Source organism: Aulonocara stuartgranti, assembly GCF_965226115.1.
Source record: "Aulonocara stuartgranti genome assembly, chromosome: 7".
Taxonomy (NCBI): domain Eukaryota; kingdom Metazoa; phylum Chordata; class Actinopteri; order Cichliformes; family Cichlidae; genus Aulonocara; species Aulonocara stuartgranti.
In genome coordinates, this window is record NC_138945.1 from 58039700 (window position 1) to 58065068 (window position 25369).

Sequence of the window (25369 nt, forward strand, 5' to 3'; positions counted from 1 at the left end):
TGGACATTTTTGGGGGGCAATAATAATGTGCAGTAAACATTCACTCATTCTTTTATTTATTTATTAAGTCAAGTCTTTTTTGCTCATACCTTTTTTGGACTTTAAAAAAAACCCACTTTAACATCTGCTGTGTGTTGTTGTGTTGTGTTTTGTTGTGTTTAGTTGTACTTAGTGCTGACGTGGGACAGTTTTCAATTTCGTTGTACTATTGTACACGGTCATTTCTTATCTTATCTTTTCTTATCTTATTAGACCAACTCCACATCAGTCAGTTAGATGAAAACTGTTTTATACAGTTTACTTAACTAAATATTAAAGCTATAAAAGGATTCTTATGAGACAAAAATATTTATAAAAAATAAATACAGTCTTTATAAAGCCAATTTGGCATTAGCGGGTGCCCAAAATGACCACTGGGTTTTTGCAGCGAGTCACATCACATTTCCAATTAATCTGGTGATAAGTTCACAACATAAAAATAAAGTCCCTCTGCGCGGAGCCTGCTGCCCATATCCTCCAGGAGCTGTTTCCATAGCCACAGTGGCGTAAGAGAAGGATGAAGAGATTTTGTGGACGATTGCTGAGGCCTAATGAAATGAAGACTGTAAAATGATTGGTTCTGTGTTCTGTGCAAACTATTGCATAACTCTAAGATCAGCACTGAGCTGAATATATATATATAGAGAGAGAGAGCTGCAGGTGTTCAAATTGTGGACCCTGCCTAAATTTGTGTTTGATGTTTCAGTTGCAACAAGGACACAAAAACTGACAGCTGCAGCAGACGGGGAAGGAAAAACTGCCCCGAGCCCTTTACCAGAGGTGAAACCCTCTGCGGGACTCAAAGTGAGGTGAGCCGTGAAAAGTCAGAGACACTGCTGGTGTGTGAGAGTAATGTTTTATAGCTTTCTCCACATTGGCCCTGTGTAAGAAATATAGTTCATAAAGGAAATATTTACACAGAAAAGATTAGATTAGAGTCTCCACTGTAGTAGCTTCTACTACAACCACAGTATTAGTGTTCAAGCCTAACTGGGCCAGTTGTGCTTTTCCTTGTTATTATATATCAGAATCAGAATCAGAATACTTTATTGATCCCTGGGGGAAATTATTTTTTGTTACAGTGCTCCATTTTAAACCAACATTAAGACAAGACAGACAATACGCTAACTAAGAATAGTACAATATATACATATATATACATACATACATACATAAGTCACTTATAAATAAATATTTGGAAAAGAAACATATCATATGTAATGTGGATGCTCATATTAAAGTTTTAAGTTTAAAGCCATGGGGCCAATGCAAAAATATTCATTCAGAGCCAAAAATCTCAAAACATTTGATATTCAAATTCTTTTTTCTCTTCATGGCTCTGTATGATGTCAGTAAGAGGGGATCTCCCTAATATGGTCATGTTAGTCTCTGTGAACAGAAAAGCCTCGAAGTTCTGTCTGTGAATAACAGCCAATCACAGGAAAGATATATTAAAGGGAGGGTGCCATTAAAGAGGCATCAGCTAAAAGAGCTTGTGTCAGAAAGCTGCACCAAGGGCCGATATGAGCTGATCAAAAAGGTTCTGAGAACTAAAAAAACACTGTTTTTTCACTGGTTGTTCAATTGATGTTTAAAGTTTCAACATCTAAAGTGTTACTGCTTGTCTAATTGTAATTTTAATTGCGAATCACTATAGTAGAGGCTACTGTAGCTTCTGCTATAGTAACATAGAGATCTAGAAGTGTGCCGTAATTAAATATCCGGGAGTTAAAGTAAGCTTTCTACATGACATAAAGATAATGATGACAGAAAAAGATAGATTTTGACTTTAAATGACTAAAAAAAACACATGTAGCTTTTCTTTGGCCAGCATGCTTTCCTTTGAAATTTAAACAGGAAAAGTTAAAGTACACGACTGTTTGTACTCCCAGTCATTCCTCAGACTCCTTCAGTTTTCCCCACTGTCTCCCAAATGGGCTGGGCTTTTTTCCCGCAGTCCACCCTTTTCCAAATCCTATAAATAGCAGCTGTTTCAGAAGGCAGAACAATACTCTGCAGACTTCTCCATTCATACATTCCTGGCACCGGACCAAGCTGTCTCCACCCTCTGCTGGTTACCTGACTCATGTCTCTGCACGTCTACTGTATGTAAACAGTGGTGCACACACACACGCACAGAGCAGGAAAGAACTCAACAGAACCACACACATATCTGCTTTACAAATGGCTCTTGTTAAAACTAATGTGAATCACAAAGTACAGACTGATGTAATGTATTTAAAATACTAAAATAAACTGTATAAACATGTTTTCTCTCTGGCAGATTTGTCCATGGATGTAGCATCTGTTCTTATCTTAATTTCCATCTTATTTGTTTCAAAAGAAACACTGCAAGACTCTCTTATCTCACTAAAATACCTAAAGCTCTATAATCTTCAGTGAAAAACAACATTGAATTTAAGAAGTAGATTTGTTTTCTTTGCCTGCTTTGCTTTTGACCAATGCAGAACATCACCGACGGTTCAGACGACTGAATCCTGATTGTAGTATCATGGTGGTTTGCTGATTTTGGCACGAAATGTAATTTAAGGTCAAAAATCCCCCTCTCCTTCTTCCTGTTTCCTCCTTCACTTTTGCTATTGCTCAGACTGATTCATCAGAATGGTATGAAACATGAGCTTTTTAATATATCTTCTCTTCATATAATACACAAATGGCATGTTTTATAATTGTAACATATCCCTAAAAGGAACTCTAATTTTTCATAAATGCACTGCAGCCCACTGCAGAGCAGTGAAAAAGCAAATGTCTCACAGTGTTTGCTAACTTGTTGGCTCCGTAGAAGTCTGTATGAGGTCAAATTGCGGCTATGTTGAGCCAGTTGGTGATATGTGTCCTGCACTCTCTGTCCTTGGCTAATTTAAACATTTCCAGCACTGAATCAGTTCTGAAGCGGACTACTTCTTCTGTGTTTCAGATGTTGAACCAAGGTAAACAGATTTCATTCTACCAAAATTTTATGGATATTGCGTGAAAATGCTTTAGAGTGTTTAAAGCATTGTGAGGAGGGAGAGGGGGAAATGCAAAATTTTACTGTTTTAATAACTGCTTTTAGTTCAGTGTCTTGATGACATCCTGCAGCATACAGTAGCTACACCCTCCTTCAAAATGACTGGAGATCAAATCAGTCCTGAGTACCTTAAAGCACCTATCAACAAGTGAAAAAGAAAGTCACAGAAATTGTCAGCTATGTATGAACAAATACCAGCACACTTGTTTATAAGCTGATCAGCATCCCCACTGGTGAAAGCAGGCAGACGGCAGCAGGCTAAAGAGGGTGGGAGCCTTCTGGGAAAAGCATCGGTGATGATGGAGTCACTGAATATCATTGATACTCCCCAAGTGTCACAGACACACGTTGTGCTTCAGCTGTGTAGGGTCTGTGAACAATTTGAAACTAGCAAACCACTCTGCTGTACCTTAGATTTCCATTTCTCACTACACTGCTCGTTTCAATATTTACATACATGTCTCGGTTTTGCCACATCGTTGCTCAGTTGGAACTTAAAGGCTATGCCACAGTTTGTATAATTGAACCATGTGACACTAAAACTGTCATCTTCACGCTCTGTGTTTTGCTTTTCCCGACAGGCTGAACGTAGGAAGCAGTGTGGGAAGCATTTTCGTGTGGGAGTGTGCCGGTCAAGAGTGAGGGAACGTCTACTATTCATGATCATCTCGCTTTGGACACCTGCCAAAGGTTTCTGAAAATGAGGGGGCTGGTGGCTGAAACACAGTGATCATTTATTGTTTTCATTGTGCTTTGGCTCCTCGTTTTTCCAAAGGAAGTGAGAAAGAGTCTGTTTCAGGTCTTCTGGGTTTGTCATACCAGTGGAACTGTAGGTGAATGTTGTGAATAATGTGAGATCAACTTCATTTTTATGTTGCTTTTTTATTTTTTACACTGTCACTGGTTTAAAAATATTTATTATTGTTGACATTTCCCCATATTTATGCCATTAAAAAGGACACTGACACATACTGAATGAAAAAAACCAAACACATCTCACAGTTGATCGATTACCAACTCATCTCCGTGACCTTTACATGTGCTGCTTTTCCATCTCTTGCTGCTGTATCTAAAACTGTGCGTAGACCCGTGCAGAAAATCCTGACAGCCTTTACGCGATATTTTGTTTATCGTCCTGTTTATTTCCACACCATCATTATCACATTATGTGGTTACATTACATCATAGCCAACTCCTGCTATATGTTTTAGCAAGGCAGTGTTAAAGTGATGCAACTGCAAGGTTTAGCTGATTATTACCACATGCGACACTGTGCCTGTGCTGTTTTTGCACTTACAATCCGCCTGTGTGTGTGTGTGTGTGTGTGTGTGTGTGTGTGTGTGTGTGTGTGTGTGTGTGTGTGTGTGTGTGTGTGTGTGTGTGATCCTGCCAAAATGTGGTCCTGGCGATATCTTCTATAGTAAGAAATACCAAAATGATGATTTGAAGTAGTGTTTGAATACCTCTTTGTGTTTCAGTGGAATTTTTTTTCCTTGGTGTAACATGGAAGTTCACAGAGTCACAGTGGTGTGGTGGTTAGCACTATCACTTGGGTGAAGGTTATGAGTTTAAATCCAATCTGGGTCTTTCTGTGTGGAGTTTATATATATATATATGTGACCTGTCCAGGATGTACCATCACCTCTCACTCCTTTGACAGCTTGTTCCAGCCAACCCACAACCCTGAGTTGGTTACGCAGAAGAAGATGGATCACAGAACTTTAGAATAAAGTCAAATTTGAAAATGTAAGCTCAGGGTTGGTAGCAGAGCATATGCTAATTGATTCCGATTCACAAGATATAAATTTGACTTTGCTATTTTAAACCATATATGCATACATTTATAGCCTGTCCATAGCACTGATGCTGTATAGGCTATACACGCATGTCCAGCAATTTTCTTAATTTATAATGTATTTGTAAATTCTCAATAAGTTGTATCTTTGTCTTTCATTTTAGAAATGGATTTAGTGTCACACTTGCTGTGATGTCATTACAAGATGATTTTTAGTTTTATTATTCATGCAACTTCTTACAACTATTTTAATGATTGGATAACTATTTAAATGGCAATTCTTGAGGCTGCTGTCACTTTGAGTTAGATAAAAAAGCAAACAGATGAACGCTAGCTTCCCATAAGCACTACAAACATGTAGGAAGTGTGTCATAAAACTACAGTTCCTCACATGGCCACTAGAGGAAGGCTCTTAAAGTATATTAATCCCCAAATTTAAAATGGAACAGCTATTCCCAAACTCACCAGTGCTGTGGCACACTTAAAAACCAGAAAATCTCAATCTTACATTTTCACTCTAATTAAAATACAAGAGAAATTGGTATATTTCCTTGAATTTTTTGTGTTAAGTTATAAGCCCAATATGTGAGCCACCTGCAAATTAGACACAAAAGTCAATACATGTGTTGTACATTTAGGTCAGAGTATTGATTAATAGCACAAGCTAACCCCCTTATATTGCCAGTTTTATCTTTTTTTATATGAATAAATGTATTTATATAAATATGTAACTGTACATTATTATTACTTTGGACCACCTGCAGTACCTTTGTGGCCCACTATGGAGCCCCTGCTAGCACTTTGGTAATCCCTTCTTACTGTCTGCTCACTTTAGCTAATTATTTGTTTGTGGCAACTGTAAGGATATTTGTTTTAAAATAACTGACCTATTACAAGTGTAGGCTAGAGACAGGTGGGTTTCATTTCTGTCTTCTCTTATACTAAAAGACAGTCTAAGAAGTTGGCTGCCAGGTTTGTCCAACATGTATATAATTTGTAGCCTGTTTTACATGATCGAAAGTTAGAACTATATTACTGAAGTAAATTAGCGATTCTTGCTACTCAGTTTAGCTAGCCAGCTAAGTTAGCTTACAGCTTCTACAACTGCTGGTTTAGAAAAAGGGCACGAGATGGCGGTAGCTAAAATGCTTAACTCTGAAGCCTGTTAAAGTCCTGGTCCGTTTTTTGTCTTTATATTCTATTTCTATATTTTAATAGTACTAGTATAAAGTATGGCGTGTCAACCATATTGTATTCTTCACTTCATTTGCATTTTTCTTAGGTAAATTACTTAAAACTGTAGTTGACAAACGAATCGGTTTAGCAGCTAGCCTCAAACCAGCAAAAACCACATAAGAGTTTATGGTGTGAGAAGATGGCAATTTGTTATAGTTAAGTGTTTCTTAAACACGTGTGGACAGTACAAGCACGAGGCCCCACAGGACTACTGTAGTAGATGTAAATTGAGCGGAGTCGACGCTTCTCTGCAGCGCCTCTAGGGCCGCACTTGTGCTCGCAGAGGAGGAGAGTAGTACAGGGAGGTGGGAGCGCGGAGGCAGGGCAAGCTCTGTGTGAGTTAGGGATAATGACAGACCGGCACGGCCGGAGTTTAGCAGAAAAATAAGAACCTGGTGAGCAAAATCCAGAGCCGCCGCGAAAAACCACTGAAGTCCGCGGCGGAAACATGCGATCTGACAGGAATCTACGTGTCCGCGTCTCACTTGTGCCTTTGCTAACACCTTCAGGGAGTTCACATGTTTCTGCGCGTCGACAAGGAGGCAATGTTTAGACGCAGACGAGCGACGGAGCCCCGCGGAGTTTGGATGTGTGTTTGGTAGCTTGTCAGATGAAAGAGTACAGTTTGTTGAATCGAGAGGAACGGCGCCAAGGAGCACCCCGAATGTAGCCTCCAGGGGAAGCGAAAAGCGAAACACTGTACCTGCCAGTGTGTGCCTTTGGTCACCCTGCTGTGTGTTTCGATTTCTCGTAGTTCTGTGAGGCTAACGTAGGAGAGGATGCAGGTGAAGAAGCAAAGGGACCCGGACCGGAGCGGCGGGGACATGCTGGAAGCAGACGGTCCCCGCAAAAACTCCTCGTGCTTCTCAAATATCAAGATATTCTTAATATCGGAATGCGCCCTGATGTTGGCACAGGGCACCGTCGGAGCATACCTGGTGAGTACAACACAACCCGAGCTCACGCAGGACTCGGAGTGCCTGCAGTGTGAACTGAGACCCCACTGCAGTGGGGGCTGCTCAGATCTGTGTTTACTGGGACTAGGCTATTGCATTTGGGGCTTTTCCTGCTCTGCATGCTTTTGACTAATGCAGCAGAACAGTGTCAGGACAGAAACCTGCCTTCTTCTCAGTAAAGTCTGCCCTTTAGGATAGTATGCCCTTTACCACTCTTTTGCTTGTGTTTTTATTGTGAGGAAAACCTCTATAGCTACTTTTCACTCATGTCTAATTTATCTCTAATGTGTCACAACTCAAACTAAATCATCATTTACCATCCATTTACCAGAGGGTGACTTTAAAACTCTGGTTAGCTTTAGTAATAATAGCCTAAACATATTTAGGATGTGAGAATTTGGCTGCTTTGACCCCAAATGACATTCAAGGTCAAAAATTTCCCCTCCATTACTTAAGCTTTCACATTTACTATTACTCATACAAATAAACTGTTAGTATGAGAAATAACATAATTAACACCTGCTTTCTTCTGATGAATCTTTGAAATGTGTCTTGGTGATGATGATGATGATGATGATGGAGTGTTACAGTAAAATTTGAACACAGGAATGCCTAATATAGATTTTGTTAAACAAAGCTCCCTGAAGTGCTTCAAATTTTTCCTCAAAGGGTCCCAGAGGATCTTTCACAACCTCGGGCGAACCACTCTGAACATTTAGTTTCAATATTAGCAGTGTTTATTCTCCAAGAATCACACTGATTTCTCAGCTTGCTTGTTCAATTATTAGAGTAAAACCCTAAATATCTTGTCCATATTTGGAGTGGAACATCTTATCTTAACTCTTACTGAACCTGCTGAGCATCAAGCATCCTGTGGCCCAGCAACAACAGAGCACAGTGGTGCCACTCGGGAGTCGCTTACGGGGAGGAGGGGGGTCTTTTTCTTCACTGTTTATTTCAGATTAAACAGGCATTTGCAGTTTTTTTGTAGTTTATTGGCACTGGACACCTGTTTAAACAGGAAAGGAAAGATAGACCTGCAGGTGAGGTTTGGAATCATTCACTTAGTGCCAAGCTTTTGGGCCTGTTTTTGTTTGTAAAACCCACCGAGCTGATTTACATGGAATATCATTTACTCAGCCAGGACTGAGGTACCTGGCTTAGTGACAGTCTAATGAGCTGGTGTCGACCTGTATGAGCTAATGCGGTGTCTGATTGGATGAAGGTGCTTAGGAGTGTTTACTGGCAGCAAAGGGGCAAAATTTAACTATCACGACCCCCTCTGATTTCTGTGAGCTGCTTACAGCACAAGACACTTACAGTAACAGCACGCTGTGCCTCCTGATTTAGCAGCTTGACTACAGGGGAACGGTTAACCTGCACAAACACATGAGAGCACACATGTACGTCTGCAGTCCGTGATTTATTAGGCCTGTTCTTTTTAGTTGTGCAAGTGAACAGAGGGAATTAACGGCTTTGAGTCTGAAGCAAATAATGAAAGATTGTTCTAGGCAGTCGAGTTCAATGGTCTAATGCACATTAGGGCTATAACTTTTTTCTTTTCTTTTCCTGTCATTACTAGGTATGTTACAATACTAGACTAATAGTACAGACCCAAAGATATTCAGTTTATGATGAGATATTATAAAGACATATAAAAGGCTAAAACCAGAATATTTCCATTCCTTCTGCTTGGTAAAATGACAGAACTGATTTATTAATTGCTAAAATAGCTGAAAAATGAATTAAATTTTTTGATTCACTGGATTAATTGACTAATCATTTCAGTTTGGTGGACATAGAGTTTGAATCACAGTATTACAGGAAACTAAAGTCCTGGCTTACAATCATGCCAAAGCTTTTTAACATAATGTATGTGCACTCAGGATATGGGCTTTCAATAGGTAAACAAACAGCAACTCATCTGAAGTATGGCCATTTAAGCTGCTCTATTTTGCCGTGGTTAAAAAGGTATTTTGTTGCTGCCTTTTGATATCAATAGATCACATGCATGATGAATATATTCAAACATCCATTAAATAGTGATGCCTGATTAAAATTTTAAATTTAGGGTGTGGTGTTATATGTAAATCTATAAATAGAAAGCATTGGTCAGTTTTTGTATGCAGGGCCCAAGAGTTCAAAATCTATTGCTCATGTTATCACTTCTCACAAAACCACCAAATCTGACACTTGAAAGCTTTGAGCTACAAAGTGCAACAACTGAACCTCAACAGTGTTTGTCTTGGTGCTGCAGGCCTGTCACACCAAGTGTGTTCAAACACGGAGGAAGCCCAAACATGGCTGTCCTTTTGAAATCTCAGTACTTATATAATGTATTATATAATACCTATAATGTTTTAACATAAGGTTTTAGGTGGGATCTGATTTGTTTAGTAACTTACCAGACATTTTTTGGTTTACTTCAGCCATTTTTGTTGATTGGAACACGAGTATAACCATTAACACACCTGTCAGATATCAGATTCTGTGAAAGTGTAAAATGTTGTTTTGAAAACTGCAGTACATTTCTAAAGAAGTGTTCAAACTATGCTATACAAGTTATTTAAAAAGAGAAAGTACTAACTAAAAGTTCATCTCTTTGCCCATGTCCTAAACTGTGGAGGCAGCTTCTTTTGGATGCCACTAACAGAGCTCTTTAAAAATAACCTATGCAGCCCTGTTCGAATACCTTTAGATAACCTTCAACCTGCTGTAAGCCACACCTCATAAAACAGAGTGGATTCCATTCTAATAGCAGAAGCTTAGTTATAAACAGTTGCTCTTCCATCACAAATAGCACCATTTCTGCACATTTACATCAATGCTGAACCTCAATGTGCAGAAGTGACTGTCAGCAGTGAGCAGCTTTCTTCTGCATGTTGATAATTAAATGCCTGGTCAGTACATCCTGAGAAAAATTGTCTCCTCATGCTCACATAAGGTTTGCTCTTCTCATATTTGATGGGTTGTCAGCATGACGAGGTTTGTTTTGTTGCTGTGAGACAGATTAAACATTTCCACAGTCTGAGTTGTGATGCGGAGAAAATGTGGCTTTGACCACTGACCATTAAGCATTCCTCTCAGTTTTTCCTGTGTATTTTATGCTTGTAAGTGAAAAAACCGTGATGGAAAGCTGGTTGTTGAAGTCAGAAACGTGTTGAACCTGCAGACCAGAGTATGACTCATCCAGAGGGTTTCCACTGCTCAAACTGTCAGTCACAGGTGCTGACTGCAGGCTCTCGATAATGGGATGAGATGATGTGGTGGCTTTATTCCCTCTGTTTCAATGTTAATGTCTGCGTAGAGCTGCAGCTGTTATGTTAACAGGTTGTTGGGGCTCACTATTGTTTCTAACAGCTGGGTAAAACAGGATTGAGCTTAGATCCCAGCTGGGCAGAGCCAGCCAGGCATAAATGCAGCCCATCTAGTGTGTTTGCATTCCCGAGAAAGAGCCACCCAAGGGGCAGAAACGTCATGACTCATTCTGAAGTTTTCAATCCAACAAACTTCACTGAAGGACTCCGGCATGAGCCGCTCCCAACAATCATCTTCTCCGCACTTTGATAAGTAGTGAAAGAGTCACTGCAGTTGTGTTCAGAGAAGTGCAAAAATGACCTGCTGTCACATCTAACTTCTAAAAGTCACAGAAGACAGCTTATTTTAAACCCAAATGGCAAAACAGATAGACTGTATAGCATTGTTTTTTTTGTTGTTGGAAGTGACAGTCTACGCACCTGTTGTGTAGTAAGTATTGTGCACAGGTAAATAAAGTAAAGATAATGCACCCAGTAAACCCACAGATACAGATTGCAGTTCAATTTCAGGAGAACACAGTGTGTTGAGCTGTCACTGAAAGGACAGCTGTGGAGGAAGTGAAGGTACTAAATACAAGAAAAGCTGAAAATATATTCTATGTTCTACTGTTTAAAAATATAAAGCTGATGCTTCACTGTGATTCCTCCTGCAAACCAAACACTTAAAATGTACAGCATCAAGGTAAGGAAACATTCAAGTGTGTTTGCATGACGGACGAAAAGAGCAGTTTTCCACATTTAAGCCTTAAGCACAGAGCCTCTTGGAGCCACAAAGATTATGTCTGCATTAAAACTGCTTATAAACCTAAATCAACTGTGTACATTAAATCACCATAATTGGAAAAGAAATGTGTAAAATGCTCCAGCAGCAGAAACCACAAGTTGACTGGTGGGGCCCTCTTTTCAGGGGATGTTTGTGTTAGTAGGATCTTTTCTTTCTTTTTTTTAGTAGCTCAATCAAAACTCCTTCATAGTGGCAGTTGGGAAAAGGGAAGTAGTTGTGCCCTTTAAAGGACAGTTTGAGCCAAATATATAAATAGCATTTTATACTCTCTAAAATGTGCCACTGTGGTTCACATTGCTCAGAGAGACTCTTCCCACAGATCCGTCTTTACTGGGAAATCATGGCATGCACATGTCTAACTAAATTTAAAGTGTTAATTGTCCGTCTCTGTATATCCTGACTATAAATGTGGCCTCACAGTATTTATTCCCTGACCTCTGAATCGTATCTGACAAACAGGGTTGCCAAAAAACTATCCTATACAACCTTTCTGTTGTGTTTGCTTTGTTTAGAAGTTACTGGTAAGCTCTAACTCTTGCTCTGGATGACAGCTGGTGAACAAGAGAAGCAATGAAAGTAAATGTTGCTGTGCCCAGCTAATCAGAAACAGAGGCCTGTTGCCTGGGAGGAGCCACGGCGTGGAACATCTGAACAGCTCGTTATTCAGGATGTTCCAGTAGAAAGGCACACTTTAAAGCAATGTGACTGATGATGATGGAAACACGTGATTTATAGCAGTGCTTGAAAGAATCAAGCACAGGCCCTATTTAGATCCACTAATAGTTAATGTGTGTTTTTATGTTTGAATAATCATGCTTCCTCAATGGCTCTTGTTTTAAAATCCAGATATGTATTCCACATTTTTTTTTTCTTCATTCCACATTATTCGCATGGCCCCACATTTTACTTATTTGTTCCTTTTTTTTGTCCTCTTGTTTTTAGGTGAGTGTGCTGACCACCCTGGAGCGGCGGTTCAACCTACAGAGTGCTGACGTCGGAGTGATAGCCAGCAGCTTTGAGATAGGCAACCTGGCACTTATCCTGTTTGTCAGCTATTTTGGGGCTAAAGCACACCGGCCCCGTCTGATCGGCTGCGGTGGCATCGTCATGGCACTCGGCGCTCTGCTCTCAGCTTTACCCGAGTTTCTAACAAATCAGTATGAGATAGGGGAAGTGTGGAGGACTAATGAGGGTCGGGATTTTTGCTCCAATAGTAGCAGTTCAGAGGCTCAGCAAGCGGAGAAAAATGTATGTGACAACAAGGCCAACACCAACATGATGTACCTGCTGCTGATCGGAGCCCAGGTCCTGCTGGGGATTGGAGCCACGCCAGTGCAGCCCCTGGGGGTCTCCTATATCGATGATCACGTAAAGAAGAAAGACTCCTCACTCTATATAGGTGAGCCATATTAAAAATTCTTAGGGTGTCATCAAAGGAAGAAACGTTTTGCTCTTTTTGAGCAACACATTGATTTCCCGAGGAAATGAAACCTTGTGTGTTTGTTCATCGCCATCAGGTCTAATGTTTACATAGCTTAAGTCAACATATTATGCATGTGCACTTCTGCTGCACACCATCTCCCTTTGTTCCCAGCGCAGGCCTGTTCATGTGAGTGCCAGGTGAGCACATCTTGGAGCTGTTTAATCTCCATTGCAGTGGTTTAAGTGGTAAAGAGGCCAGAAATGGGTGAAATGTGTCGGTCTGCTGTGTTTGCGCTCCTCTCTCAAATCCAGGATGCTGCTGATGTGGCTAGGTTTAAGGTGAATTCAGAGTGCTTTCTGTGCAAAAGTGTGAATTCACAGTAGCTGTTTAGAGATTAGAGAGCAACTAAATCTGAGGCCTTACAATTTGTAAATTTGACTAGTAAGGTTCTTGATAGATATATATAGATATAGATATACATACACACACACCATACAGAATTGAAAATAAGTTTTTCAGTGTATTCATTTAAAAAAAAGGTTTCATTGACTTACAGTTATGCATGATTAATCTTTCCCTTTACATGTAAACCACAGGCAAAAATCCCAATCAGTCTGTCTCTATGTTTTGACTGGGCCTGTAATTTGTTATCCAGATTGAAACATCAACCTTTGATAGAGTGCATGAGATGTGTCTGAATAGCAGGCAATGTTTGTTACCAGTGTGCAGCAGAGACAATGAGAGCCTGAATGTAGGATGAGTTCAGGCTGGTACACACCCTTCCTGATACATTTGCACAGCAGCGTGCTGTGTGTCACTCCAATACAGATGTGACCTGTGGACAAAGCCAGCAGTGTGCTTTGTAATCTCATGGCCAAAGCTGATGTTCTTGATTGCCAGTCATTGTGTTTATTTCAACGTGTTTTTTTTGTTGTTGTTTTTTTTAAAAAGCACATTGTCAGGAGCTCTATGATTTCAAACAGAGCTCAGAGTATCACAAAAGGCTTTAACATTTTCGCACCACAGTGTCGATGCTTGTAATCTGTTTATAGTGGGAAGTGGACTGTGAGTGATTGAAGTTTGGTAGGCACAGGGGGGGAGAGATTTGGTCCTGCCTTCCTCTGATAAGCTGCTAGGAGAGCTGGAGGAAAAACAAGCGGTGAGCAGCGAGGAACAATGTGTTATTGAGTCGTGCTCAGCTGATCGTCCTAATCCTTCTGCTGCAGGCTTGTCATGTGCCCCCAGCTCCATGAATGGTGTATATTGTCTGAATTTCCTTTCATATTTTGTTACATTTTTGGATTATTCATTCAGTTTACTTCAGCAATAACAATGTTGAGAAACACACCAAGTTGTGTTTCATAAGTCTTTGTTGTTCTTCCACTGTGTTTGGTTATTTACTGCACATTAATTAATTTTAAACAGGTTCTGTGGCCAATGTCTTGAGCTTCAGTTTCATAGTTCACTTTAGCTCCCTACACACCAGTAAAGATCATCTGTGTAGAAAATGAATAAAAGCAGAATACACACTATACCTTAAATTGGCAATAATAGAAACAAGAGATTCTTTAGTTTCTTTTATTGACACATAATAATCAAAACACTTGGTTTAATAGATCAAAACTAATGACACAAGTAATTTACAACAAGCAAAAACAAAGTAGAGAAGTAAAGATGGCAAGGATCCATCACTTTGTGAAATAATTAATGAAAAAATGGTTCAGCAGTTCAGCTTCCAGCTTCTTCTAAGCTGGATCATATGGATCATAGACCATCAAGTGAACATAGCAAGATTATTTAATTTAAAAAAAGTGCTTTATTTAATACTTTAACACCTTTCCAATTCTAATCTTTTTCAGGCTATTTAACCTCTGCAGAAAGGTTTGCAGAGAGTGTTTTGATGAGAAGTTTAGGCTTGGTTTTTAGGAAATGTTCATAACATAAAGAGCACGCCTTTTAATTCTTTAACAATAAAACCTTACTTTTAACACATAGTTCTCACAGCAGTCGCAGGCAGATGTGTTAGCACACACAGTAAAGCTTCCTCTGCAACCACTGCTGTCTCATTTTCAGCAGAATGATGATACATTAAGACTTGGACACGTTCACACTTGCAAGTGTTAACAAATAGTCAGGATTTAAAGCAGAAGAAATATGTTTTTACGTATTGTTTAATTCACTATCATATCATTTTAAGCTCAGCCCCAGTTTGAAAAATATCGGCACAATTAATGATCCTAATCTGTAAGTGATGGTGTTTTTATCTCAGCACAGCTGTTACCCGTCACTGTTGTCAAAGCATATTTCCACCCAGTGATGAGTTATTGTTAAGGTCTGAACTAAATGGCGAGGTGACGAGCACATACCTTTGAAGAGGGCAGGTCTCGCGCCATGTTCAGTACAGTGGTTCAGGGAGAGTGTAGCATAGAGGCCTGGAGAGGAGTCATAATTACAGAGTTAGGCAGGAATGCCAACCAGCCAGCAATGAGGTGGGTCTGACTGGGCCGGGACGCTCACGCATACCACACAGGCCTATGAAAAACAACTCCTCGAGAGGCTCTGCCTTCCTACTTTTACTGTGTACACTGCAGCAGACATGTGTCTCTACTCTTTTAACAACAACTGTAAAACACACTAAAGGCTGGTCTGTTGTGACTCTTCAGAGAGCTTTTTGGTCTCTTTCTGATTATAATATGTTTTCTGTCATTGTTAATAGATTTTTTTTTTTTTTTGCTAAGCCTCCATTGGTAAGTGGTAGGCTACATGTTCTACTTAAAAGAAAGTACCTTAGTGTTCTGAAGAAGTCAGTTTGAATCACGTTGCCACCGCGGAGTCGAGCATCATCAGGTATTTTATTGGATGCTGTTGTCTTGGTTTGTTTTCCAGTCTAGATGTAGCCACTGGTCGCTGGCCAAAGGAAATAAATATGATTGGACAGATTGCGTCAACAGGATCTCTATTCCCACTGCTCCATGACCTTTCATTATTCACTTCTAATTTTGGCTCTTCCCACAGGACCCCCAACTGCATAAATACAGTGTCCAGGACAGTCACACAGAAGCCTCTAGAGCTGATGTTGTGTGTCTTACTGACTTCACACAGCTGTCTGTTTAGGTGTCAGACGTTTTAAACAGCCTCTGATTACGTCATCGTAATGTAAAGCATGCGTTGCCTGCAGTATAGTACACACAAGGGTTGAGTGGAAGTATGAAATGGATAAAAAAAAAATGATGTAGTTATTTTAGGATAATGAATCAAACTTCCACTTCAATCATTTCTGGAGCTAGACAACTAATATGGCACATTCAGGAATAAATTTGTAGGTTAAAATTATTTATATCATTCACAGTGCTCATTATCTTTGCAGTTCAAATGTCTTTGTCTGTCTGAATAGTGAGAGAACATTTGTATATGCCCTATTGGCCACAGTCATCACTGAAAACATAATGAAAACACTATTAGGAAAAGCAGTTTGTTAGCTAGCAATCTGTGGTCTCTGTGATTTAATCTGCTAACAAACATCACAGTCTGTGATTCATACAGTTATAAGCACAAATTTGTTCTCAGTCTAAGCTTTGGGTAGGGAAGTTCCTGGTGACTAATTTCCTAATTGGGTAAATGGGAGGGAAAAAAGTCGGAACAAATCTACAAGTCTAAAAGTTACAAATAGTCAAAATGGAGTTCAGTTGAACATATATGGTTAAATATTGCATGTATAATCACAGACACAGTAATAGATTAGTTTGCTGAGTGTGGTTAATTGGCAGTGCTAGCACCACAGATTATATGGCTGCAACCAACATCCTTCTTTCCCTGCAGGAAAGCTTCCTTGCACCTGTATAGAAAGTGTTTACGCATTACTGTAGTGATTATAAGTTTTGGGGTGGGGGTTTCTTACGGCCTACATACAAACTTTCCTTTACAAGATCAATTCTATCTTATTCTATGCCGCTAAACTGTGGTGGTCTGTGTGGCTGTCACCTGTCTTACTTTCCACTTGTTGTTTGTGTACAACTTCCTTTCACACAGAGAGGTGTTTCTGTCTCCTTTTGACAAAGAGCTGTGGTAAACTTTCACAGCCACATCATACCAAAGAGACTTCTACCTGGAAAGTCTTTAAAAATGTGTTTCCTGTCTTTGTACTTTTCTTCCAATCACTTTTTTGTATTTTATCTTCAGCCCTCATTATTATCTAGGGCAAAATGTAGTGCTAATTTATTCAAACCTACATATTTTACCATTTTTGTTTACTTTAGCCCCTCAGAGATAAATTTAGCTTCAGGTTTGTTAAGAAAATTGTTGAGTGGTTGCAGTGACAACGGTCTCGGAGGGATCCTCGAAAAGCTTGTCAACATTCCTCCTAAAATGCTTTGAATCCAAACACTGCTGTGGTATGGCGTTTATATAAGCTACTTAAAGTCGGCGCATGGTAATGTCATCTTGAAGGATTAGATCCTAAATGGGTTTTTCCATCCATGGTATAAGCTGCATGCAAAGTTTGCCTAGCAACAGAAGTTTGGTTTATCTCAAGATGATAAATAGGGTTGCATTAACCTTTCATCAATGAGCCGCTGCTTCCCTGCATCACTGTAATGAACACTATCTGTCCGCCATATGTGACAGCATGCAACCGTCTGCTGCTCTACAGGCTGATTGGCATAGAGGAGTTTACAGTGCATTGAGTTGCAGGCCCTGATACAGTGTACTCCCTGCTCAGTTACTTCTACTCTGGTTCTAGAGGCTATAGAGGGCAATGAACACGAGATTATCTTGTATCCAACCGGTCAACAACATGCGGTCCTAGAGCTAATCACTAATTATCCCTGAATACTCTGAGTAGCACGTCAAGTAAGAGTCAGAGAGGAAGCAAGGAGACATAGTGCAGAGCAGTGGGAGTCTGCACCCTTAACAGTGCTCCAGTTTTGGTAAATGGGGAAATCACTATAATTGATTAGCAACTTGCCCTGAGTGAAAGGTTCATTAAATTTGTGTAAAAGGAGTTGTTTGATGCAAGTCTTCCGCCATTCCTGCCTCTAATGAGGTAATTTCTCAGTCCCGTGCAGCGATAAGACAAGACATACTGATCAGTTTATAGTTAGATTTTGCACAAGCTGCTGTTTGCAGACAATGAGAGCCAATTAAAGAGTTTGTTTATCTAGAGGAATCAAATGAGGCCAGTTTGAAAAATTATCTCATAATGTTTCATTAACCTCACACTGGTGTGAATTTAGCACAAGGGGTGATTTGTAAAATTCCAGATTTCTGCTGTGTAGTAGGAGCACTCGTCATCTAAAGTGAATCACCTCCCTGTCAATTTGTTGTTTTTGTATTTAATATTGCACTCATGCTGTGATTATTCCACTTTATATCTGGCTGGGCCGATTAGATGTAAAGATAAACAGTTTCACTTGTTAACAACTAAATTGTTGTAATTTAATTACATTTACAAAGTTTAAAAGGAATCAAATAAAAAAAACAAAAACAAAGGATAAACACCTTAAAATGTGTGAAAAATAGTGTGAGAATAGTGAGAGAAGAAACAATTAGCCAGTTAATGAGCATTCAATAGACAGTTACTATATTGACAAGGCTCTTTTACAGTCCTGTGCACCTTCAGAGCAACTCTACCATGCTAACATGAGTCCCATCCTTAACCTTTAAGATTAAGGTTTCAAGTCAGATTGTCATACAAAACTGAACAAACGGTTGAGACAATAGGTTCGTCCTTCTAGCTGCTTGTTCCCGACACTATCAGTCATGCAATACACATCTGCAGAGTTTGACCAATTTGTGATTTTTTTTTTTATAGTTCCGCTGATGGTGAAAGACCTTTTACAGTCTGCAATTGCACCATCAAGGAGTGAAAAAAAGTGTACATTTGGCCTTTAAGAAATAGGTCAGATGATATGGATCATCACAGGATGGCATGATATGAAAGCCTTAACCTCTGTCACTGAAACCTACACAGTCGTACACTGAAGCTCCTGGCTGCAACCCATCTGATCTTATTATTAATTTTTTCATTATTATCTCTATTGTATTTTTGGCACCCTGCTGTATTCACAGCCACTGTTTTGGTCTGAACATGCTTGTGACACCTTTTCCTCTTCATCACGAATTCCTGCCGACTCTGCAGCCAGGCAGTCTTCTAGAGGCAATCTGGGTCAGGCACCGTCACTGCTGATTAAAAAGGGGATTTTTTTTGTCATCCATTGAGGGAGGAGCACTGGGATAAGAGGTGGGATGAGACAGATCATAAACACAGCGGCATCAACAGACTGTTGCCACAGAAACGTCCGGTTGTTAGGCTTCTGTGTTTCTTTTTTTTTGGGGGGGGGGTGGAATTTTTCCTATCCTGATGCAGTGATGGATACAGCCACTAGTCTGATCTTAAAAACAAAAATCACACACAGATACACCTTTGACTTTCCATACCTGTACCTGTCCTTTTTAAGAACTTTATAGCAAGCCCTCTCCTTGGACAAGGTCTTACATGGATTCACATGGCTTTACCACAAATCCCAAACCTCATTGATTGAGTGGTGCGTAAGTGGTTGCTCTGTGGGCTCCTAGGATTACACAGAAGCATGTTCAGCACTTAATCCCCATATCAGTGATGGCAGAGACTGAAGGATAACAGTGCCTAATTAAATGGACTCTGATCAATAAGTAGGCAGTAATCATAAGTGACTGTTGGACTCAGTCAGCCTTTATTTATTTCTCCAGTCCCACTGTGTTATGCTCCTTTCAATAGGTGTTGAATCAGAAGGCTTTCTGTGACACTGCAGTTTGATTGACATTAATCTGTATTAATATCTGCATAGAAGGATAATCTGAAAGGGACAAGATTTTGATTTAGCTTCGGTGTCTGTTTCTGATCATGTTTGAACAGGCTTTGGTTTCCTGTTGCTCTCCCTTGGAGCAAAATAGGGATTGTATAATTTTAACCTGAACAAGTTGCACTCCTTTAACCATTTGCTATTAGCAATTTAGCTTCTCCATTCATTAACAATGACCATGAACACTTCTTGGCCCAGATATCTGCTGGCTAAGGTGAAATTTTGGCCGTTGTCCTCAGAGGCTGAGTCAGCAAAATGGCTGATGGATTGATCATATCCTTCTCCAAAGTAAGAGTCCAGAGTGTATTGTATGATTGATTTCTGTGTTAAGTACTTAAAATTAATTTAAAAAGAAAGTTAAAAAAAAAGACTTTTTGTCATTATAAGTTGAATGTCTTTTGGTTTTTGGACTTGGTTTTAAAAACAAGAAACACAAGTTAGAGGCTTTGAAAAAATGTCGTTAGTGTTATGTAACACTTATGTAATATTTCACACACCAAATGACTAAACAGTTATTAATAATACACAACAGATTAATCAGTACTAGCAGAAAGATTAAAAGTTTGAGTAGACTTTGTTTGTTAATGCTGTTTCTTAGTTGCACATGTCTAAGATGACCTCGCCCATCTAAGGTTTCATTTTGACTCAGACTGTAATTACACTGATCTGAGACATTAGTATAAGACCTAAAAGAGTAGTTTGTTCAGTCAGTCTCTTATCACTTACAGTAAATTCCTTCAGTAAGTAGTGAAATCCCACCTAAAGATGAGGTCACAGATGAGTTCCTCACAGTGCGTTGTACTAACTCTAAAATTAAGAATGAGAGAGCTGTGACAGAGTTTAGGGTCTGGATAGAAATATGATTTTAGACATTGCCCAAATGCTTTCTGCCTTTTATTTGTCCTCAAAACACTTCACTCATCATATCTTCCACATCAGTTCTCCTTTTCCGCAGGATGCAGCACAATTAGTGCTCCATTTTATTTGGTGGCGGACATGATGTTGTACACTTGGCTGTGTTTTTATGTGCCTGCTTCTCCCATCTTTCCGAGGAAAAAAGGAGAGATGGGCTGCTGGCATCTTTATTCTAATAATTAAGCCAAACCACCTGCTGAAGAAGCTGTTACCAGCTGCTGTCAGAGAGTCCAGAACCTCTCTGTGCTCCTCGTCTTCAATAGAGCAGCTGCAGCTCTCCAGCACAGACCATATATGCGCTGGTCTTTTTGCCCCTTGCCTTGATCCAAGCAGCCCACTGCTCAACAGTGGAGACTGTGTCTTGCACCGTCTCAGCTCCAGCGTCTAAAAGCTGATTACAAACGGATCACTGTATGACCAGGCTTCACTCTGTTACATTAACTCCTACACACCATCTACCCGTCATTCTCTCCCTCTGTCTCTTTGTGTCTGTCCTCCTCTGCTGACCCTGCGTTCACAGACTTTGCAGTCTGGCCGAGTCCTCTGAGCTTCTAGCGTCACATCAGTAGTATGTTTGAAAGCATGCCCAGTCTGCTTATGTAATCGTACAGCACAAAAAGACCATCATTATTGTTGTAATAGCATTCAAAGCATCCATTACCCAAATATTTGGAAATTGCTATCCTGCAATTTCCAGAAAAGGCCTTACTGATCATTATACTGATAATGGCATGGTTAACTAATTGGGAGTGTGGATTTAAATCCATAGGACATGAAACAAAAACAAATGCACCTCTGTCAGATCCAGCTAATACTGGTGCCATTTAGGTTAATGAGGGCTTTCACTGCTTCCTGGAACAGTTTAATGACATAAGGTTAATTGGACTCAAAGATTAAGTTACTGCATTTCAGGCTAAAGTAGCATACTGTCATTGACCTGGGAGGTGAAAGAAAAGACAGATTATAGACACACTTAGAACAAGCCTCCTGGATTATGAAGTACAACTGTATGTGGGAGGACCTCTCATCAGTGTTGGCTGTAGGTTTGGAAATTTGCCCTCTGATGCATTAATTTTTTGATTCTAAATCTTCAAAATGGGGCTACATGTTAAGACATTAGTCTGTGAACTCTTAGGGCGACCGTGGTTCAGGGGTTTGGGAAGCTCATCTTGTAACCGGAAGGTTGCCGGTTCAGTCCCCAGCTCTGTCTGTCCTGGTCATTGTGTGCTTGGGCAAGACACTTCACCCTACCGCCTACTGGTGTTGACCAGAGGGGCCGATGGTGCGATATGGCAGCCTCGCTTCTATCAGTCTGCCCCAGGGCAGCTGTGGCTACAACTGTGGTTTGCCTCCACCAGTGTGTGAATGTGAGAGTAAATGAATTGTAAAGCGCTATATAAATGCAATCCATTATTATTATTATTATTATTATTATTATTACTACTACCAATGTACTCTTGCCTCAGTGGTGAAATGAAATACAACTTTTAAAAACAATAATTTTTAGCTTCTTTCACCTCTGGCTAGGCCTTTTTAAAAATGTATTTTCCATAGTCCAGCATGTATCTGTAAGGAGACACACAGGGTATGAACACACTTTTTTTTTTCTCTCCCAAAAGGTTTAATATGATGGCCTCACTCTGTTTTATATAATGTATGAGGTCCAGATGGGGATTGTTTTGTTTTTTAGATTAAAAACGCATTTATTTCCATGACAGGACTACAATGTTCCAGCTCTGTCTTGTATCTCACTCGATAAAAGGCTTTTTCTTTTACCATCCCGCCGCACAGTGTTTTACTTAAATGATTTTTCTCTGTATTGTCATCCAAAGGGAAGTGGCAGCTCAGCTGTGCCAGCCTCTGAATTATAAAAGAGGATAAAGATTGTCTGACACAGATGATATATCATATAGTATATAGTTTTTATACGTCTTAGACATGTAATGGTTTGTATGAAAATAGTAAAACAATATATAATATAAGCAGGACAACTATATGTGGTGATTAATTTTTTAGTTTACAATATATCAGCGAGTGTATCTGACCAGCAACCTCAAACTCAGTGATATCCAGTTTTAGTTTATACAAGAGAAAATAAGCACATTTGAGATGCCTGAATATTTGAGGGTTTTGGTTTATGGTACAGTTAGTTGGGGGGGGGGTTGTTTTGTTTTGTTTTTTGGTGGTTCTCCTATATTATATAAAGAGTATTTTACTCATATACATTGATTAGTGTGTAAATACATCTAACAAACTTATAATTCATCCATTAATAATATGCAAGAGTGGGCGCTGGTTTGTGGAAGCTGCCAGAAGTTGCCTTGCCAACTTGAATACAGTGGCCGAGATGGACATCAGTATTTTGCCTAATTATGTTTTATATATGTAGCTCACGGTGTGGAGGAGAAGTGTTCCTGTGGCATGGAGGGAAATTTTTAGACTCGTATCAGGAGACAGTAGGGTGATAACGTGAGGATGTGTAGCCTTTCGCGAGGCCCTATTTAGGCCACGACCTGTCTGGGCTTAAATTGAGCCAGAGTCCAGATTAACGTGATGGGGTGTTGAGGGGGAAAAGTCCTGCTGGAAAGCTGGTGTGTCAGCCGTGTGGAGGTCTGGCCGTGTTCTGCAGTAACCTCCCCACTCATCCTCAGGGTCAGAATGCTAATAGTATTAAACGTGTCCTCAAGCTGCAGTTTCTGTGTAGCAACCATATGTCAGTCAGTGAAACCATTTCCACACACAAGCAGCTGTTTTTATATCAGATCCCGGCTGAGTGTGCGCGAAGGGTTGGTTTCAAATTTGACATGATTTGACGTAAGCGGAAGTTAAAGTAGGATGATCCTGATGTAATGGCATTTGAATGCGAGTTGAGAGCCTACTTTGAGCTGAGGCTTTTTATTTAGGTCATGGCTGTGTAGAGTTAACAGGTTATTATTGGGTACAGCTGACTAACAAACTGACTCTTTTTCTCTCCTCCAGCTTCAACGGAAAGTTGAAGTCAGTTGATCAGAAAATTGATTAAGTTCTTTGACTTTAGTGATTTTTTTTTTTTTTTTTTTAATTCTCCTTCCTCTTGAATAAACCATCTAAACATCCTCTGGGATAACTAGAAAATAATTAATAGGCATTTGAAAGTTTGCAACTGTCTGGATTTTGGAAAGTTAGTGAGACTTCCTGCTTATCGCAAATGCTTTGACAAGTGATGGTGACGTTGATACTAAAAGCTGGGTGGGTAGAAGCTTTGCTTCCTGTGGGGAAGGCTGTCTTCTAATTCTGTTAGTACTTGCTTACGGATAGCTAAAGATTTGGTGACCATTAATCGCCTTTGTACCTCATCAAAATAGGTTTCACCTCAGAGGCGACTATGGCATGACTTACCTGTTAGCAGTAATCCTGTTGGCATGAGGGAGGCTGGGTTTACATAACAAAGATCAGTATAAGGTGGTGTCCCTCTCTTTGCATCTTTGTAACATGTGTCATACTTAATGTTTAAACCTTAACTTGTGTCATAACACAATTTAAGAACATGGACGGAAAAAAATTCTGGTCAAACAGATAAGACACTGCAAGCTCCTTTGTGTTTAAAGTTTTCCTTATCTTTTAATTATTTATTTATATTTTCAGAAAATTGGTACCGGTAATGAGTCATTATGGTAAAAAAAAAAAAACATCCTGCAGGTACAGCATGGCTGTCTGTGTTATTGGCAGAGATATGATGCAGTAAAACAAGACCCAGAAATGTTGTTACATGAAAGCGCTTGAGTAACTTTTTACTCCTAAATGATTCAGGACCTGATTTCTGGATATGCTTGCTTTCAAAGTGTTACAGGAAGATTGCAACGTCTTGTGAATTGCGTAAAATGTCTGTTTTTATTACAGCTCATGTCTAGATGGTGGTTGAAAAAGTCTGTATTTAGTGATGACAAATTGAAGCCACACACCAACCAGAGACATGATTCTGCTCTGAGGTCAAAGTTGGAACAACACACTGATGCACAGCCCACACATTTATCTAGAGATACACAATACATGTATTTCACAGCAGCCATGGTATGAAAGGTGAACTCAGGTGTTACTAATGACATTAATTAGGCTCTGTTCAGCTTGGGCACAGAGCCTTCGTTGATATGATTAGTAACACCTGTGTTTAGGGCAGGTGACAGCATTGAGTCCTCGTTGTTGCTATCATCATTCTTAAATTGAGCCTGTTGAGGTTGTAACTCTTGGCTTTTCCAAAGTTTGGTTAAATGTCAGTTGAAATCTTCCAATGTACCAGATAAAAGATTCTGAGATCTTTATGAGGACTCAGGAAAAGACACAAAGCAGGCTGTGTGCAGTAGCTGCCCCTAACTTACTTCTAGCTTGTAGTCAGCTGTCTGACCAGGCAAGAAGAAGGGCCATCAATTTGTGAATGAGGTGGGACAAAAGGGCAAAGGATTATTAAGACTCTTGGTGAAGTGTGCTGAAAGTTTCTTAAATTTATCTATCACAGCCCTTTAAAGCGAACTGTATTTTATGATTTTGCCTGTTAGAACAATAACAGCTAACCTCAGCCAGCTAGCAATGATTAACTAGCATGTATCCTAGGCCAAACAATCCTCCATCACAAAATGGACTGGTACTCAGCAGTCAAGTCATTACTCACATCTTGCTCGTAGCAGGTTGGACCCCCCTTTTTCCTTTCAGAAATGCCTCCGTTCTTCATATGATAGATTCAGCTAGGTGCTAACCACAGTTTCCTGTTCTCAGCTCTTAGGCGTGGCACCCAGTGTGGTCTTCTGCTGCTGTGTCCTATCTGCTGCAAAGGTTCAAGTGTTACATTCAGAGATGCTCTTCTGCAGACCCTGGTTGTAATGAATGGTTATTTATGTTACTGTGGACTTATTGTCAGCTGAAGGTAGTCCGATCATTCTGCCATCTCACCTCTGGCATCATAAAGGCATTTTCCTGCTAGAAACTGCTGCAGGATTTATATTTACATTTCAATATAAATCCAGCCATTCTACTGTAAACCCAGTAGATCAGCAGTTTCTG

At 39.8% G+C, this 25369-nt stretch overlaps 1 protein-coding gene across 5 annotated transcripts in view; it reads left to right on the forward strand.

Moving 5' to 3' along the window:
• The first annotated feature begins 5532 nt into the window (after positions 1-5532).
• slco3a1a (solute carrier organic anion transporter family member 3A1a) overlaps positions 5533-25369 on the forward strand; it is a 36194-nt gene continuing 16357 nt past the window's right edge. Inside the window, exons 1-3 of one of the 5 annotated variants that reach the window (XM_082538436.1) lie at positions 5533-5669; positions 6856-7039; positions 12101-12557. In XM_082538436.1, coding sequence (XP_082394562.1) covers positions 6881-7039; positions 12101-12557 — 616 coding nt within the window. In that variant the 5' untranslated portion in view covers positions 5533-5669; positions 6856-6880. The other 4 variants (XM_082538433.1, XM_082538435.1, XM_082538434.1 and 1 more) reach the window with 4 other exon arrangements.